The sequence below is a fragment of the Benincasa hispida genome, chromosome 12, assembly GCF_027475165.1.
Source record: "Benincasa hispida cultivar pf3 chromosome 12, pf3_genome.v1.1, whole genome shotgun sequence".
NCBI lineage: Eukaryota > Viridiplantae > Streptophyta > Magnoliopsida > Cucurbitales > Cucurbitaceae > Benincasa > Benincasa hispida.
The window spans coordinates 3618167-3637774 of record NC_143489.1 but is presented as its reverse complement, the minus strand read 5'-3'; the positions used below and the strand labels follow the sequence as shown (position 1 = coordinate 3637774).

At 31.0% G+C, this 19608-nt stretch overlaps 3 protein-coding genes across 6 annotated transcripts; 1 reads left to right on the top strand and 2 right to left on the bottom strand.

Annotated features, from left to right (window-relative positions):
- Window positions 1–294: 294 nt before the first annotated feature.
- Window positions 295–5114, top strand: LOC120067135 (UDP-glucose 4-epimerase GEPI48). Its single transcript, XM_039018572.2, has 10 exons — window positions 295–679; window positions 776–986; window positions 1258–1307; window positions 2817–2952; window positions 3097–3198; window positions 3378–3605; window positions 3700–3778; window positions 4263–4345; window positions 4647–4738; window positions 4822–5114. Exons 2-10 carry the CDS (start codon window positions 804–806, stop codon window positions 4913–4915), a joined length of 1047 nt encoding a protein of 348 aa, XP_038874500.2. The 5' UTR covers window positions 295–679; window positions 776–803; the 3' UTR covers window positions 4916–5114.
- Window positions 5115–6015: 901 nt separating this feature from the next.
- Window positions 6016–9198, bottom strand: LOC120067136 (uncharacterized). 4 transcript variants are annotated; one of them, XM_090307912.1, is made up of 8 exons: window positions 9098–9198; window positions 7783–7966; window positions 7571–7682; window positions 7411–7493; window positions 7148–7211; window positions 6941–7058; window positions 6391–6545; window positions 6016–6270 (listed from the first exon to the last, which is right to left on the bottom strand). In XM_090307912.1, the coding sequence occupies exons 2-8, from the start codon at window positions 7911–7913 to the stop codon at window positions 6175–6177; spliced, it is 759 nt and encodes a 252-aa protein (XP_090164038.1). In that variant the 5' UTR covers window positions 7914–7966; window positions 9098–9198; the 3' UTR covers window positions 6016–6174. The 4 variants fall into 4 exon arrangements, with proteins under 4 accessions (XP_090164038.1, XP_090164039.1, XP_090164040.1 ...); XM_090307913.1 differs by having other exon boundaries at window positions 7571–7687; window positions 9098–9159; XM_090307914.1 differs by having other exon boundaries at window positions 7571–7687; window positions 9007–9098.
- Window positions 9199–15119: 5921 nt separating this feature from the next.
- On the bottom strand, window positions 15120–17658 carry LOC120067868 (uncharacterized). Its single transcript, XM_039019477.2, has 3 exons — window positions 17405–17658; window positions 16152–16303; window positions 15120–15275 (listed from the first exon to the last, which is right to left on the bottom strand). The coding sequence occupies exons 1-3, from the start codon at window positions 17472–17474 to the stop codon at window positions 15258–15260; spliced, it is 240 nt and encodes a 79-aa protein (XP_038875405.1). The 5' UTR covers window positions 17475–17658; the 3' UTR covers window positions 15120–15257.
- Window positions 17659–19608: the final 1950 nt, after the last annotated feature.

Below are 19608 nucleotides of genomic sequence, written 5' to 3'. Positions count from 1 at the left end.
GATTTTTGTACGGAGAATCCAAATTTGATTGTGCTAATATTGAATGACTCGCTGAAAACAATGAAAACTAACATTTTGCTTATATCCTAGTTTCTTTATCCCTCTAGCTCCTATTTCTCTTTCTCCTCTACCAAAAACGTAAGTAGAGAAAACCCTTGCATTCCTCCCTCAAATCTACACTCGTGATAAATGGCTAAAAGGTGACTATAGAAGCATGAGCAAGAGAGTTCGTCAAATCAGGTGATGAACGACCTGTCAATGACATGAAACATGAGTGTGAACGATTGTTGAAGTGAGTGATGAAAAGTCAGTGGCCACAAACATGAACGAGAAAGGGAAGAAGAAAGAAACGTGATTTAAGTGATATATGACTTAAGTGAAATGTTAGTATTTATTGTTTCAAAATTTATGGGTCATTGGACAAGATTGCAATGGACTATTAAAATAATTTTTTTAATTAAGAAAAACTCATATACTTCGCTGAAAGTTGTAAAAGCAAAATTAAATTTGTATTTGAAAACTTCCATCCACTAATCTACACCGGTCTAAGCTCTCTCTCTCTTCCTAATTTTAAACATTTTTCTGTTTCATTTTTCCCTTTATAAAATCACCCAAAAAAAATTAATCTTCCCGTCGTAGTTCCAGTTGCAAGATCGTCGTCTTCTTTGTTCAAGTAACGGTAACTTTTCTTCAATCAATTTCTCATCAACATTATAAATTCAATTCCGCTTCTCTTCTCGATCCCAAGCTCTTCCCCTAAAATTCAATCCTTCAGTTCTTGTTTCTCCCTCCGAGCGTCACTCATGGCGAAGAGCATTTTGGTCACTGGCGGAGCTGGATACATCGGCAGCCACACCGTTCTTCAGCTTCTTCTCGGCGGCTACAATGCCGTCGTTGTCGATAACTTGGATAACTCCTCCGAGATCGCTATTCATCGAGTCAAAGATCTCGCTGGAGATTTAGGGAAGAATCTCACATTTCACAAGGTTTCTTCTGCCTTTATTTTGCCCTATTTTTGCAATTCCTTTTAGATTTATCGTTCGATGTGGTGTGTTAAACTGTGGATCGTGTTTCTTTGATGGATTTTGATTCTTTCGTTTTGATTCCTGTTCGTGATTTTGCGATTTCTTTGTTTACATATGGATTGGATCCGGAGTTTGTTTTCGATTTTCCTGGAAAGTGGAACGTTCTCGATCTGAAATTACAATGCGATTGATGATTTCTGATTTTGATTGTGATTTTTTTTAATTCTTGCAGCTTGATTTGAGGGATAAGCCGGCTCTTGAGAACGTTTTCGCTTCGACGAAGTAAGGATCTATTTGCCTTTCTCAATTTTCATACATTGTTTTTGAGGATTTCGCATTTTTTGCGATTGGGTACAGAAAGTATCTTTGTGCACATGTCTTTTGGCCTTTCTGCTGCTGCTCGGATCCCCCTGCTTTTAACTGAAGGGGTCCATTTCTCTCGAATAAAAACATTTCAGCGTAAATCTAGAGATGCCCTGGACGTGGAGGTGGACGGAGGGAATCCATTCCCCTCTTTCATAATTTTTTTAATAAATAAATAAATAAATTTATAATATTTTGAAATGAAAACTATTTTAAATGATAAGACTCATAAAAATATTTAAAAATAATAATAAAATATCATAGTATATTTGTAATAGAATAGGTTGATAGTAAAATTTTGTTATATTTATAAATATTTTGATTTATTATATTTGAAAACAACCTATTTGAAATGGTCACTAAAATTTCCTCTCCATAAATTTTGTAATATGAACATCGCCAAAATGGTAAGACATGCTTATTAGATGTTAAAATCTTCCCCCAGTTTTTTTTTCCTTCTTTATTTAGAAAGATTCAAATTTAGTTATTGTTATTAAGATTAATGAGAAAATGACTTGACTTGGCCTTGAATTATTTAGGCCCGTCTTAAATGTTCAATGTTTTATTTCATTTTATTATTGAACTTTTTTTCTCTCTTTTTCTAATTTTTACTATATAATGTGAGTTATTAATTTATAAGTGGGGCTAAAATGAAATTTTAAAATAATGATTTAATTCTATTATTTGAAATGAATGGTATTGACAAAAAGACACCTCCCTATTATTGGTCCATTTCTATTTCAACCAAGGCATATAGTTAACTGAGTATAGCTACTTGGTTGAGGCATATACACTGGCTAAAAAGTTAAGGTTCGACTCCACCAAGTTGTTTGAACTTTAAAAGGGGGAAAAAAGCTCTCGATAAAGAATGTTGTTGGTGGCCTTTTCAAGTTTCTAACTTCATTAATAAGAATCAAAGGCATTTCTATGAAGTGATGATGATACTTGGTGTCAGAAAATAAATTTGTTTAAACTGTTTTTTCGGCATATTTCTGTATATGTTATATGGTTTTTCCCCCTATAATTATATATATAAAGTTGTTTTAACACATTTATTATATTATGTAGAAAGATAATAATTTCAAAAAAATTGTTTCACTTCAAAATTTATCGTTGGGATTGTTTTGTTTGTTCGTCCCTGCATCTTGTAGATGGTTAAGCGTTGAGGGAAATTTCAATCCTAATCAATACTGAGGGCTAATAAATGTCTGGGTTTTCAATAAAATGATGTAGTTTCAAAGCCTGACCTACCTGGCTATCCATTATTCTTGTGAACACCAGCTTGCTCCTCTTCTCTCTCTCTCTCTCTCTCTCTCTCTCGATGTTTGAACATGAAGCTTGTTGCTTTCTAAAGAAAAGTTTGCCTTCTCTTTTTTTCTTCTTTTTGCATTCTATAACTTTGTTTGAAATTCAAAACTGCTTTTGCAGATTCGATGCTGTCATCCACTTTGCCGGACTTAAAGCAGTTGGCGAGAGTGTCCAAAAGCCACTGCTTTACTACGACAACAACTTAATTGGGACAATTGTCCTGTTTGAAGTCATGGCTTCCCATGGATGCAAAAAGGTTCTCTGACATGATATTAACTGCCCTTTAAAAAAAAACTTAATTATTGACAAGAAATAATAAGAAGTTCATTATGATATCTCCTCCGGAGAATTTACAAATTTTTATACCTAACAAATCTTTCAAAACTTGGTCTCTTGTCAGCTTGTGTTTTCATCGTCAGCTACTGTCTATGGTTGGCCAAAGACAGTCCCTTGCACGGAAGAGTTCCCCTTATCTGCAACAAACCCTTATGGACGAACTAAGGTTCATACTACATTACATTGAAAATCAGCATGGAACCTTAAATGCTCTTTAGAAACTGCTCAGTTTTTGAGTATTGAAAACCTACTTGGATAGTAGGCAGTTGTTTTCTGATCTCATTTACATGTTTTTGCCATGAGTACATCTTAATGAAATGACTGAATATGCTCTTTTTCTTTCAGCTTTTCATCGAAGAAATTTGCCGCGATATTTACCGATCAGATTCGGATTGGAAAATCATATTGCTTAGATACTTCAATCCAGTAGGTGCTCATCCCAGTGGAGACATTGGTGAAGACCCCCGTGGAATTCCCAACAACTTGATGCCCTTTGTGCAACAAGTTGCTGTTGGCAGACGGCCAGCCTTGACAGTTTTTGGATCCGATTACTCTACCAAGGATGGAACAGGGGTATGTGTGTGTAGTACCCTGTTCAAAAATTTTCATCTTCTGAATTAATATTTAGTGATGACCACATCAAAAATTTTATCTGTCCCTTGTGCAGGTTCGTGACTACATTCATGTCGTTGATTTAGCTGATGGACATATTGCAGCATTGCGCAAAGTCGATGATCCCAGCATAGGTATATTCTTTTTAAATGGTTTTTTGCTTTGCCATTTCACAATCTCATATTATGCTTCCATGATATTATTTATTAATAATACCCTAAAGTAAATTGGAACTTATCTTTTGTTAGAATTACATGTGCTTCTTTCTTACCTACTCCATATTATATCTATTTCAAGCTCCAGTTCAGCATAATTACTCTTAGACACCATCAAATAGTTCCTTACCTCCTCCACATTATATTGATTTTGAGCTTCAATTTGCATGTAATTCTTTTTAGACACACCATCCAAATATTCTTCACATTGGTGAAGATAATGTCCTTATTTTATATACAAGACTTTCCTTACCCTTGACATCTTTCTACAATTTATTGATTTTCCCATAATATACAACTCCTGCACCATTGTTGAGCATGTATATCATGGAAAATTTGCTGCCTATGGTAATAATACTTGTCACTTGGAGAAGGATAACACTGTGCTAATATTTCTCCACAGGCTGTGAGGTTTACAATTTGGGAACTGGAAAGGGTACTTCAGTTTTGGAGATGGTTTCAGCATTTGAAAAAGCATCTGGACAGGTAAAAGATTTTCCTTCATATGCATTCTCTTTTGCCACATATGACTACGACTAAACACAATGCTATAATATGGTATCAGAACCGTGTACAATGACAACATTTTCTTCTCTAGAAGATATTCGTAATTCATATTTGGGTATTATGAGTTACATTAATATCCAAATCCACACGTGAAAGAAAACATCAATAACACGTAAAAAAAGAAATAAGCAAATATCAAACCGAATCCAACCCAACCCATGAGTCTAAGCTGATGAGTTGAGTTGCATTACATTATAATAACATCTAATTCCATTTGCAGAAAATCCCTCTTGTAATGGCGGAGCGGCGACCGGGAGATGCGGAAGTCGTATATGCCGAAACAGATAAAGCAGAGAAGGAGCTGAAGTGGAAGTAAGATTGTTCAGTCTTCTCCTCCATATAAAAACTACTGAGAAATCAAACATCAACTGATTTTGTTTTGTTGTGTTGTGCAGGGCAAAGTATGGAATTGAAGAAATGTGCAGGGACCAGTGGTACTGGGCAAGCAAAAATCCTTATGGCTATGAAGTTTCAGCCTCCAAAAACTGAGAAACCATATTTGCTCTCTATCATTATGCTTCTTTTGCCACTTTCCCCACTCTTGAGTTTGGCATCGATGATATGGAATAACCCGAAGCCGACCCTTTTTTCCGTTGCAGTGTTTTCATTAACACTTGTTCTTTTGGTCTTCTTCGGAGTCGGAATGTAAACTTTTAATTTAATCCATTAGTTTCATCTTCCACATCAATATTTTGTCCTTGTTCTCTTTATCCTTTTTTTCTTTTGGAAATCTCTAATGGTTTCTTCTACAAAGAAAAACAATGGAATTTATAATAGGAAAACCGAGGTGCGAGGTGAGCATATCACTATCAACAAAGGGCCTAACGAAGCGACACTGTCACCATCGATTTAATGGATGTTAGGTTCAAACAAAAGAAAGAAATATTAGAGGATGTTTAAATTTTTAGTTCAATTAATACACAAATTAATTAGGGAATTAACTTTTATTAAACTCACAAAGCAAAAGATTAGCTCAGATGTCATTTTTCTTACCAATCCTATCAATTTTGTAATTAATCGATCGTATTTTAACAAATTTTGAGTAAAAAAATTGTAAAAGGTAAAAAATTGCAACAATTTCTTTTCCCTAAAAAATTATTTTAAACGATAAAATTATTAAAAATATTTTCAAATTTAGCAAAATATCACTATCTATAAATTATATGCACTAATTACAAGATGTTGCAATCAACCTATGGTTTATCACTTACAAACAATGACATTTTGTTATATTTATAAATATCTTGATTCATTTTTCTATATTTAAAAACAATACTTTATAAATGTGAATCACCCTTATTTTCTCTTCCAAAAATTTTATTTTTCTGTTCTCTACAAGCCTTTTGGCCCTTTTCAATTTTTCTTCACTCTAAAATGTTTGCATCTCTAAACCCGCTCTCCAATTTCTCTTTATCCCATTTTCTCTCTCTAAAATTTCATCTCACTTTCCACTTTTTCTTGGGTAACTAAATGCATAAACTAAAAGTATTTTTTAAAACGCATCAGAAAAAATGCTTAAACTAAATGTTTTGCTCTTTTGGAGAGTTTTGGAATCTCATCTCAGACATTTGACATTTTGATACAGTGTATACTAAATCCTCCAAATCTTATAATCGTTTAAATTTAGGATAAATTCCAAATTCATTTGAAACAATATTATGTACAAAAAGAAATGGGGAGGAAAAAAAAAGAAGAAAAAGAGAGTTTTCTGTACAACTTTCTGCTAAAAATGGGTGACTCCTCAACTACTACACATTAATACTTCTATTATTTGAACTAGAAGTTTCTTCATTTCCACATCCGATCTTGCAATCACTCTGCAAAGCCAATAACCAAGAGTCCACCTGACGGAGAAAAAAAGGTTTGAAATCTCAAATCAATGACCAGTTCTTAACCCCATAATCTGTAATCTACATCGAGTGTTCAACTCAAGCACAAAACTAATAGAACCTACTAGGAAATACCTGAATCTTAGAAATACTAGAGCATTCATAACGCAGCCCCTGACGAGTTGAAATGTAGAATGCATATCTTTCATCTTCATCTTCGCGTGTAATGCTCGGCAGAGAACCCACTTCAACAATGTCCGCTAGAAGGGTGGAATCCTGAGGGCTAATATCTGACATAAGTTGTTCGATTTCATTAGCGAATGGATCAAAGAAAGCCTAAGGTATATTGAAATAAGTCAATTGTTCCAAACTTCAACAAGAATTCTGTCTCTCATGATAATAAGAATAGTAGTATAAGAAAAGTTCACATTATATGTTTCTTTTCTTTCCACATTTATCCCATTGAAACATTGCATAATGTCACATACCGTGTATTTAAGTTTGTATTGTTTTGAGATACCTAGCTGAAATTTGGTATTTTATAACGTCCACATGAGAATATATTCATTGTAGAAAAATGCATATGATTATGCTGCCATAAGATCTAAATATATTGGTATTAACCAATGATACTGGCTTCCAGTAGATGAAACATGAAGGATTATCAACCAGGAGGTTGGAATACCTGTAGATGATAAGTAGAAATATATACATTTTCCATGTAGGACAACAAAACGGGGAAGCCAATCATCGACGTCGGTATCATCAATAGGTGGAGGTTCTCCTGGTAGGGCTTCCCACCTCTAGAAGACACAAAAAAGCCATTTGATATTGTACAACAGAAGTTACAGTAACATCTGAAGTGTTAAAAGAAGATGGGGGAAGTGAATACAGTTCGAATGTACAAATAGCCCGATAAACGAGCAGACCGCAAAAGTTCATCAATGTGTTCCAACCTGTTCAGAAGAAAATCCTTTAAGGAGTATATATTGAAGAATACATGTAAAATTTCCTAGATTCTAGTCCCAAGAAAAACCAAGAATCAAGTGGAACGGGCTACTTGAGCATAGAAAAAAAAATGGAAGTATTGAAGGCACATCCATAATGCTTTCAAAAGTTAAGTTTTGTCATCCACAAGCTTAAGGATTTCCTTACTGAGCTTTTAGGTGAGCTTCCCGCTCTTCAAGATCAGCAATCTCAGACCGCAATGTCGCTACTTCCACAGCAGTCAGCACAACCTACAATTTGAAGATTCATTTTAGCGATGGATGAGAAAATTAGCCAAATAACATCATGAACCTGTATAACTAATTACCTTTTCTTGACCATCACTGCTTGAACCCCACGACAGTCGCCGAAGGCTAAGCAAGTTCAACATGAATGCAGCACTTCTTAGTTTTCGCCGAGTCCAAGAATGGTCATGTGACCTATCCTACACCAGATCAAGAACAATAACCAAATGAGTTGGCTGTCTCTTTTCTCAAATTTCCTTAGCTTCACTCCTATCTCAAAGTCAGAAACAAGAACCTCGATGAATCGTGTACTCTTGGTTGTTCTATAGATGGGGATGGGGTCCTATTTTCAGAACAGTCCGAATCGGAAGCTGAAACTTGAAAGTGATCTGGAATAAACTTTATCCTCGTGGAGGTATCATCCATTAATATGACTGTAACTTGCTGCAGCAGTTGTACAACTAAAGAGAGAATGGTTGCTGAAAAAAAAGAGAGAAACTTTAACCCTAATTGAGAATGAGGTTTTTAAGTTTAATCCATAAATTTTATTTACAGAGACTTTTGGAAAGAATGTGACAATTTAAAGAGAAGCGTTACCTCTTTTCTAGAATGAAATCATTTAGATTTAACTCAAAAGTTCTATTTATAGAGACGGTGAGCGGTAATTTAAATCTAATTCAAATTCCAACTTCCAACAATAGGATTTCTTTTTCTCTTTTCTTTTCGATTCTTTTATTTTCGTTAGGAAAATATTTTAATAAATAACAAAACTATCTTTTGAACATAGACTAATTATTTAGTCTAGAATTACCACGTCTAGAAAATATAACTTTATCAGCAATTCAAAAGACCAAGGTCAAGGTCCAAGAAACTTAATTCATAGAGCTACACTCAAATATACAATTATTTAAATGAATATGAATGCAAACAAGAAATTAATAGTTCATCATCCATATCACAAGTGAAAGAAAACCTCCCAATCAACAACAGAAAAACCATCAAAACATATGTACAAAAAATCTCTACAGCTCACGAGCTTAAGAAAAGTACGAAGAAATTCACCAAATAAATTCTGAACAGAAAACTAGAAATGAAATCATTATCAATCCAGCCCTAAATAACATTCCTGAAAAATCTGGAAAAATAAAAAATAAAAAATAACAACCACCCAGAAAGAGATTTATGCTCACTATTTGTTCTATTTCCTTGTTTCTAAATCTGTTCTGTCAAAAGCTAAAAAATAGTACATAGATCCCATTACAAGCAGAAACTCCCTAAGCTCAGATCATGGCTAATCTAACCTAAATCACCCATTTCTTGACTCAAAAGGAAGAGTAGCAGAAGAGCTTTAGAGTTCATCAAAATCTCAAGAAAACCCAGAAATCACCATGGTTTTTCTAGTAAAATTAAAGGGCTATTCTCAAAACAAAGCTAGAAAAAGCAACAATTTCAATGGGGGAGTTCGGATGTTCATCAGTTCATCAAACAACAAAGATTGCAATTGCTACAAACAAATTACCAGAGGATTTTAGGGCAATTTCCAGAAATAAACGCAGAAAAATAAAAAGAAATGAAAAAAAGGGGGCGAAAGAAGATGAAAAGTTTCGCACCTGTAGTTCACGAAATGTGGTTTCGTTTGACCACTGAAAGAAGATTCCTTTTTATGTTCGGTACAGTAGTTGTGCTTTTTCATCATGATGATGAATTGATAACGAAAAGACCTTATTACCCTCCGATCAGTATTCTCGAAATAATTAATAAAAGGGGAAAATACATTTTTGTTGAGTTTTTTTTTTTTTTTTTTTTTTTTTTTTTTTTTTTTTTCTTTCTAGTTTCTACTTATTTAGTTTTTAAATTTTGGATTTGGTTTCAATTTACTTCTTAAATTTCGAAACGTTATAATTTTGTCGATATTTGAATTTTCCTTTAATTTGATCCCTATATTTTAAAACTTATATTTTTAACTTTGATTATTCACTGAATATCTATTTTCCATCAATAATATTAATTTAATTAATAAATTAAAAATCATTAAAAAAATTATAATTAATTAACTTTCATTATTTTTTATCACTTTTAAAATTAAATTCAAAATTTCCTCATAATTGTTCTTAACTAGTTAATAAAAAAAAATAATAACATTTATAAAATAAAATTATAATATGTTATAATTTATAAAATTATAACAATTTGAAATTTAGAAATTAAATAGAAATAAAATTTAAAATTTTATTTAAAAATTTAGGGACCACAAAGATATTTTTCTATTAATAAATTTTGGGACATTGGTTTTGGGTTTTGAACATTAGCTTAATGCTTAAGTTAATTTATGAATATGACACATGACATTTGTCACATCTATCAAAATACTAATATGATTAAATAAATATTTTTTTTAAACTAAACTTTAGTGAATGTATATTCAACTATGCTCCAGACATTAAAAGAATAAAAATTTAAAATTCACTTTTGGCCCAAACTTTCATAGACGTAATAAACTTGCATGAACCTTAATAAGTAATAACTGTATTCTAATTTTTGTAATTTTGTTTCTATCATAAAAATAAAAACTTTCACACGTGTATATTGCAAACTAATTAACGTTCAAGCTCTTTCTTAAACGAAATTATTAAAATTAATTTGTACATAATAAAAATCGACAATTAAATTTGGTAAGATTTTCACGATGAAAATAAAATTGTTATAAAATTAATAGTATAGGAATTAAATTGTTACAATTTTGAAAGATTAAGGACAAAATTATTACATACTAAAATTTAAGGACTCAATTATTATAAATTTAAAATAACAGAGTCTAAATTGTTACAAATCAAAATTCATGGATTAAATCATTAGTCCTATGAAAGTTCAAAGATCAAAAATGATTTTTAATTAAAAAAAACTATCAGAAATTTTCTTGTAAGAATAAGGTTAAATTATAAAAAAAATGTTCTTGAACTTTACACTTTATGTAAAAAATATCTTTAAAGTTTCAAAATTTTCAAAAATATCCTTAAACTTTCAAAGCAAGTTCAAAAAATATTTTTGTCGTTAGTTTTGAATAGAAACTGTTAAACTTTTGTTTAAATACCCCTGAATTTTTAAAACGTTTAAAAAATACTCTTAACTTAATAAAAGTTAAAAAATACCTCCATTGTTAGTATTTTAACAAAAATTGTTAATTCCCCGTGATAAAATGACTTGGAAAAAATTAAAAAATACTCTTACTAATCAATTTATTTGATGTTTTCTTAAGTTTGAAAAGAACCAATTTTAAAATAAATTATATAGGTCTCTTTTGGTAATCATTTTTTGTTTTATTTTTATTTTTTAAAATAAGCCTATGGATACTTATTGTAATTCTAAATTTATTCATTTGTTATCTACTTTTTACCAATGGTTTAAAACAACCAAGTCAAAATTTGAAAACTAAATAAAGTAGCTTTAAAAAAGTTATTTTTGTTTTTGGAATTTTGCTAAGAATTTGACCATTATACTTTAAAAAGATGCAAATTATTGTAGATGAAATAGGCTTGAATTTCAAAAATAAAAAAACAAATGGTTATCAAACATGGCCATAGATATCCTCATTTTTTTCATATAGGTACTCTCATATTTCTCTTAACTTTTCAATTCTTAGCTTACACCAATTTTCTCAACAACCAAAATAAAAACAAAAAAAAATTAAGTTAAAACATAAAATACCACAAAAATTCACAAATTTCCAAAATCAAAATCTCCTTTTGAAACATACTAAAACGACAAATAGTCAAATAAAAAGAGTATCAGCCTAAATTGAGTTAGAATTTAATATTTATTTTAGTTCTTAGATAGGTTATCGAGCAAAATAAGTCGTCAGGATATTTTCAACTGCAATTCGGGCTTAAACGGAGCAATTAGCAAGCAACAAGAGACAAAACAGTGAAATCGAGCAACGAGAGGCACGACGTTGCGCAAGCGTTACGACACTTGTACCCCACGCCATTCACAGAGATAGTTTGCTAGGCAGGCTTTACAGTGTTGCCCTACGGCGCCACATCACCCTCCATTTGATACGCACACATGAAGAAACACTCATTCCAATTTGCTTTCCAAGGCGCTTCGTGAGGGGGTCCTTAGCGTCGTAATGTTTTGGCATGTTTTGGTTGTTGAGAAAATTGGTATAAACTAAGAATTGGAAAATTAAAAGAAATATGAGAGCATCTATATGTACTTCTTTTATTTTACTATTTATCATTTTGGTACATTTCAAGAGGAGATTTTGATTTTGAAAATTTATGAAATTTTTTGGTGTATGTTTTAACTTAGAATTTTGGTTTTTATTTTGGTTGTTGAGAAAATTGGTGTAAGTTAAGAATTAGAAAATTAAGAGAAATACGAGAATACCTATATGAAAAAAATGAGAATATCTATATAATTTATTTTAAAACTAGTTATTTTCGAACTTAAGAGAACTTCAAATAAATTGATCAATAAGAGCATTTTTTTTTAAAAAAAAATTTAAGTCATTTTTGTCACGAATAATTAACGATTTTTGTTCAAGTACTTACGGTGGGGTATTTTTGAACTTTTATTAAGTTAAGGGTATTTTTTAAACGTTTTGAAAGTTCATAAGTATTTTTTAAACAAAACTTTAATGATTTCCATCCAAAAATAACACCAAAGGTAGTTTTGAACTCTTTTTGAAAGTTCAAGTGTGTGTTTGAAAATTTTGAAACTTCAAAGACATTTTTGCCACAACGTAAAGTTTAGGAATTTTTTTTGATAATTTAACCTGAAAATAACACGAGAAATTGATGCGACGACTAATGTATAAAATTTGAGAGGCATTCAAGACATCATATGCAATATGATTTGTGTAAATTGACGTGATAGTTGATGTAAAAAAAGTTGCAATATCTTTTGAGATGAAATGAATGATAAAATAATTTTATTTGGCGGTGTAAACAATATCATCTACTACTACTAATTTTTACACATTAAATATCATATCAATAAATTATTTTTGTCGAACTTTTTTAGTTTGGTAATCAAACGAAATACTCACAAACTTTTGATAAATTAGGATCTCTTTGATATACAATTTACATTAATTCAATCAACAAATAATATTTCATATTATTAAAAAAGAAAAGGACAAATTGCAAAACTACCCCTAAAATATGGTGAGAGTTACATTTATACCCCTTAAACTTTCAATGACAAAAAAATTGAAGCTTCAAACTTGTAAATATTAAAATTGGACTCTCAAACTCAACGTAATTGATTAAATTGAACCCCCTAAAGGTTGTTTGTTTTTAGACGTTTGGAATTATAGATAGTTGGAATTGCAAATGCTTGAGATCTTTAGAAAGCCATGTTTGTTTAGTAGACATATGTTTTATGGATGCCTACAAATCATTGATAATTGTGTCTATTTTGCAAGATTTGTACATGAGAATGTCTTAAATTTCCGTAATCTTCCAATAGTGCTCATACGACTATTTATGTAATTTTCTCATTAATTTAATATAACCTACTTTATATAACATATTTGTTTTTTTATTAATTAAATTTTTTTTATATGTTATTTTTTAAAAAAATTTCACAGATGGAAAACATGTCAAACTATGATAGACTTCTATTAGCGTCTATCGTGATAGACTTCTATCAATTTCTATTACTGTGAGACTTCTATAAGCCTCTATTAAAGAAAATTAAAATTTTGTTATTTTGTTTAAATAGTTTCCTTTATTTTTCTATTTTTGAAAATCTCCTTATTTTTTCAACAAATGAATCTTTATTAATTTAATATTTTGTTCTATATCACAAAATTTTCATAATATTCTTCATCAATCCCAAAGTACGATGATCTATATTTGCAAATAGTATAAATATATTTTTCATAAATAAACTTCAAAACATTAACAATACGAATACTAAATTTGCATTGTAAATGTCTCAAAGAATAAGAAAGTTTTAGTTAAAAACTATCCCATCATTACTTTTTCAATAATAAATATAAATATAAAAAATACATAAACTAGTTCACAGCAGATGATACTAAATTTACCTTGTAGATGTCTCAAAAAATAGAAAATTTTAGTTAGAAACTATCTTATCATTACTTTTTCAATAATAAATATAAATATTAACAATACATAAATTAGTTCACAACAGATTTATGTATTATCTATTTTACAAAACAAAATAATAGTAACAATAATAGATAATATATATATATATTAAAAATACATAATATAATTAGTAGAAAGTAGAAAATAAAAAATTAATTTCAAATTTTAAAATTGAAAATATAACTCAAAAAAAAGAAAAAATACAATCTAATTTGAAGGGGAAAAAATCTAATCTAGTATGAAACAAATTTGAATACAAAATCTAATCTTTTAACAAGAAAAAAAAAAAAATCAAATCAAATTTTCTATCTTCATTCCACCGGTAGACTTTTCGCCCTAACAATTGTAGATTTTTTTTTATACTTTGAAATAATCTTGAACACAAAATTTAATCTTTTAACAAAAGAAAAAAAAATCTAATTTTTTTTTATCTTCATTCCATCATTAGACTTTCTATCAAAACAATTGTAGTTATCAAAACTAAGCCTTGACTTAAATTGAGAATCCAAAGATTCTTAATTTTAATTAAAAAGTATAAGACCTTATTTTTACCGTAATAATAAGATCTAGACTCAAGTCTTAGGATTTTTTTTTTTAAAAAAAAAAACACAAAACTCTAAATTGTGCTAAGCAATAAAAAAAGCAATCAATTTTTTCCCAAACACACACACACAAAGTAACCCTAATTATCGTCTAGCAAAGAATGCAATAAAAAAAAATACATAAACATAATCTAAAGCGCGCTCTATACTAAAGATCTCCAATTTCGAAGTAAAGTCTCAACATAAATCTCATATGAAAAAAAAAACCAAAATGAACAAAATTAAATAGAGAACATCAATAACAAAAATGTGAAAAGGGTAGGAAAAATTAAGAGAAAAGTACGAAAGGGAATACAAAATGGAGAAAAAGTAAGAAAAAGAATGTGAAAATACCTCTTGCACAAAATCCATTAGAGTTATGTGTGAAAGTCTCTCTATGAAAACTAATTAAGCTATGCCTAATATTATGGAATCTTGAAAACTCATCGTTTCAACAAGAATGGAGATGCTAGAATGGAGGGATTTTAGGATGCCAAGTATCTTTGGATGCCTGACTACTTTAAAATTACCGCAATACAAATAAAGGAATCTAGATGTCTATGTGAGGGTAATCTAAAATTACCACGAAACAAACAACCCCTAAATGATAAAAATTGAATACTCAAAACTTATACAATTATTGCAATTCCTTCGTTACGTAAGTTTGAGAGTCCAATTTTAACAAGTTTGAAGGTTTGATCTTTACAATTGAAAATTTGAGAATTCAGTTATAACTGACACCTACTTTAGGGGTAGTTTTTTCAATTTACCAAAAGAAAATCGATCAAACTTAATTATTTTTATTCTTGACAAAACCATCCCTTAACGGACACCATCACAACACCTGTTTCGTACACGCCCCAAGAATAAAGTATCGAGTCTTCAAAGCTGCATTTGATTTGAATAAGTATAAAGTTTCCCCTTATTAAAGAAGATTTAAATCAAACATTTCCTTTACATATAGAAATTTCACAATGTTATGATGACATGATATGATTCAAGTTCAAAAATGGAAACTATAACATGAAATAGTAGAAAAGAATGACCCCAACCATATTCACTCTCAAAGCTCATCAGATGCAGCCACCCAGCTGCAAATAAGTTGTAGAATTGTGAGTAAAAATATCCCAGCAAAAGCAAACAAGGAATAATTTATTCAAAGAAGAAGAGCATTCTAGATATGAAAGCTTGAAATGATTTCATGGGTGGAGCATACAAGCTTCGGATACGACATAACACTGACACGACAACACTTCATTTAAAAAAAAAAAATCAATAGCAAGGTCATTATACGACATATTTATTAAAATATATACCATTTTTATGCTAAGAAATTCAAGTTAATAAGTTTAGTTTTATGTATTTCCCTCCCAAAATTTAAATTTTTATTTTTGTCATATATTTTTTTTTATTTTGAATATTTAACAAGTGTTTGATACATGCCTAACAAATGTTGGACTTACTTTGATTAGTGTCTAACACGTTTATTGTACAAAAAGATGTCCAATACATGTACAGTAAGTGTTAGGCACATGCTTGACATGGACACACTATCCAAACTAAAGTGTTTGTGCTTCTTAAGTTCTATATGTACGTTGTCAGACTGGAAGTTAACATCACCGCATCCAAGTAAAATGTATGATACTCGACGTTAAGGCATCAATTCCTTGTTCCATGAGCGAACAAACTATGATGAACTAAACACAACACTCTAAGCACAAACAAGTGATTTGTGCTTTCAACTCGCTAGTCATTACTTTGACAATGTTACTCATATTAAAGCACATAATAAGATCAGATGAGATTTTCTAAGGTTTAAGGTTTGTATTTCACGGTGATTTGTTTCCGTCTCTTGCAATAAGAAAAATCCAAATTGAACGATTGAAGCACAATGCATTATAAAAAACAACAGATGAATCAGCAATTATTAAAGCATGCAACCACCAAATAGGAATAGGTTCGATTACCAAAATAGCCTCAATCTCCTCATTGGACAAGGGTGTCCTTTTCGGCTGAAGGGATGCTTTTCCTCCAACAGTTTTGGAGGCAGTTTGTTCCAAAGATGAGAAGAAAATTTGATCATCCACCCCACTGCTTGATGGAGTCTTGGAAGTTGAACCTGTAAAACTTCCTTCAGTACTGACTACTTCTATAAAATGATTAACAGATAACTTTAGAAAACACACCACGAAGGCAGAATTCATCGATTGATATATTATACGACACTTCAACTCATCAACGATCATCCAACACCATCAGGTTGGTGTCTATTAAATCAAGTTAGGAACAAAAGAACGATTTTAATACATGGCCAAGCCCTTCTTTTTCTATCTTTTCAAATAGATGGTAATGTTAGGTAAACAGACTTGTCAGATAGATTTCATTGAATAGCAATAGACATTCTGAAATAGGCATAGACCCATATATAGAAGGATTTCTCAATTTCACAAAATACCAATCAAAGTATGCATTTAGAAGGATTTCTCAATTTCACAAAACACCAATCAAAGTATGCATTTAGGCCAAATAAAAATAGGCAGTACTACTTGAGCCTCAATTCTAAGCATTCCAAGTGTAGTCCTTTAGATATTAAGGCTTTAATAGAAGCAGAAAAGGCATAAAGATCAACTTCCCACTCATATAAAACTCTTTAAATAAAGAAAATCTATGTGTCAGTCAACTTGAAATTCTCACAAAATCCTTTCCTCCCCACTTTTTGAATCAAGTTTCATTCCAAACTCTCCAAGGCTTGGGTTACTAATCTGGGTCATAAGATTTCAAAATCCAGGTTAACAAAATGCTAATCAAATGTGGAAAAAGCAAAGATAAGAGAAAACCAATAAAACGAAGAGGAGAAAAATCTCTAGTCCCTACATCAGTTCGCATAAATGCACCAGATTCTCCATTAACAAGCTAAAACAAGCTAAACATCTAACCGTTCTAGAGAGAAAACCCAACTCTAAGCAATCAAACGATGACACAAACGACACGAAAACAGAATCAAGGCCGTAAATACAGGTCTAAGTCAAAGAACAAGTCAAAGATCAACGAAAGGAAGAACAGGGAGATGATCAAATACAAACACCAACGGGAAAAAGGGGGGGAAACACACACGCACACGAAGATTTTCATATGGGTATTGAAGATTTGGTTAGTTTGAGGAAGAACGTGGATCAAAATAAAGAAAAGTAATGAGGAAAAAGGGAAAACGGAGGCGGACCAGAGGGGTTGGGATGTCGTTTGGGGAACTTGATGCGAGGAATCCTTTTGATAGCCTGGGCTCCACCCATATCGATCGCCGATGGGTCGCTTTTCTGGCCGGGGTATTGTGGGATCACTCTGGTTGAGGAAGATCTTCAGGAAAGTGACGGCGATTTGAAACAAATAGCGAAGGAAGGAACCAATGCGGTGCAACTTGCCTGCTGCGCTTTAACTCTAAGCCAATGCTTAAAAATGCCTCAATTTAATGGAAATAAGAAACTTTGAAAGATAATATGGTTTTTATTATGAATATTATAATAATAAATAGATGCTCACTCTTTAATGCTCCAAAAGTTATGTGTCACTCTCCATGCTTGGTGTCCATATAAACATCCTACTTACCACTTTGTCTAGTGGCATTTGGTGGATCTTAAAAACACATATATATTGGTGAGAATTCCACTACCACTATATCCAAATTTATAATTTTAGTTATTTTATTTTATATTACATTTTATATATTTGATATTATTATATTATATTTTCTCTATATCTGTGTTCCTATTGTGCTTCTCAAATTTAAAACACGTTATCAACACGAGCTCCTATCGTTTTTCCCGCTAAAGATAGGTCATAAAGGTATGTCGATTTTTCCCTCTTCGTTATAATTAATAAATTTAATATTATCTTGCATATTCAATATCTATTAAATTTCTAACATAAGTACGATATTTTATGATAGTGCTGTCATGACAAATCTCACAAAATTATGATTTGCCACCCTTGATATTAACGATAATAGTTATTTGTCATAGGTACTTGATGCCGAAATCCACCTGGATGCTATGAATCTTGGGGAGACTATTAAAGAAGAAAATACAACCATCTCCACGAGGGATTGAAAATAGAGTATCTTACAAAAAAAAAATCCCCGTATCTTGTGAAAAAATTTAAAAGAGAGGTATGATCATAAAAAAACAGTTATTCTTCCTAAAGGTCGTTATGAGTGGATGCACTTGAGGCTACAAGATTTCAAATCAGTAAGTGATTACAACTCCGCATTATTTAAAATCAGGTCGAAATTGTTATTATGCGGAGAGAAAATTACTGATGTCGATATGTTAGAGAAAACATTTTCAACATTTAATGTCTCGAATATGCTCTTGCAGCAGTAATATCGAGAGAAAAGTTTTAAACAATATTCTGAATTAATTTCATGTCTTCTCGTGGCCGAACAAAATAACAAGTTATTGATGAAAAATCATGAATCTCGACCAACCGAAATGACACCATTCCCTGAAGTGAATGCTATGAATTTTAATAATAATCATGGTCGAGGTCGAGAGGACTGTGGTAGAGGAAGAAATAATTATCATTTTCATGGTGGTTGTTTTAATCATTCAAATTTCAAAAGAACCACACAAAATGATGACCACAAAGGAAAAACTCCACAAGATAAGAGTTCAAAAAGTGTTGAAAATAAATGCTTCCGATGCGGAATGACTGAACATTGGTCACGTACCTGTCGTATGTCAAAACATTTAGTTGACCTCTATCAAGCTTCCCTGAAAGAAAAAGAGAAAAATGTGGAAGCAAATTTTGCATACCAGGATAATGACATATTTGACCCATCCCATATGACAAATTTGGATGTGACGAACTTCTTTGAATCTCCTGAAGAGAAGATTGGCACAATTGATGGAACATCAAGTGTTTCTTTTGATTTTGAGAATATCTAGACTTTATGTTATCTTTTTTTTAATCTATCTTCATGCTTTTTAAGTAACTTTTGTATATTTTAAGTGTTGTTTTTCTTATTGAAATTATTTTCTTTTAATGAAGAAACATGGATCATTTTCGTATGTTGGGTGTTTAAAAAATGAGCAAAGAAGATCTATGTCTGGAAAATAGTGCAACTACACACACAATACTTACAAATAAAAAATACTTTTTCAAATTGAAAATGTTGAAAGCAAAAGTAATACAATGTCAGGTTTTGCATACTTGATCGAAGATTTTGGAAAAGCAGATATTATTTTTTCTAGAGGAACAAAATTTACAATTGACAGTGCATTGTTCTCTAGTCAATCAAAGAGAAATCTTCTAAGTTTTAAAGATATACTTTGCAATAGTTATCATATTGAGACTGATAGTAAGAATAATGTGGAATATCTATATATCATATCCACTGTCTCAAATGAAAAACGTATATTGGAAGAGTTG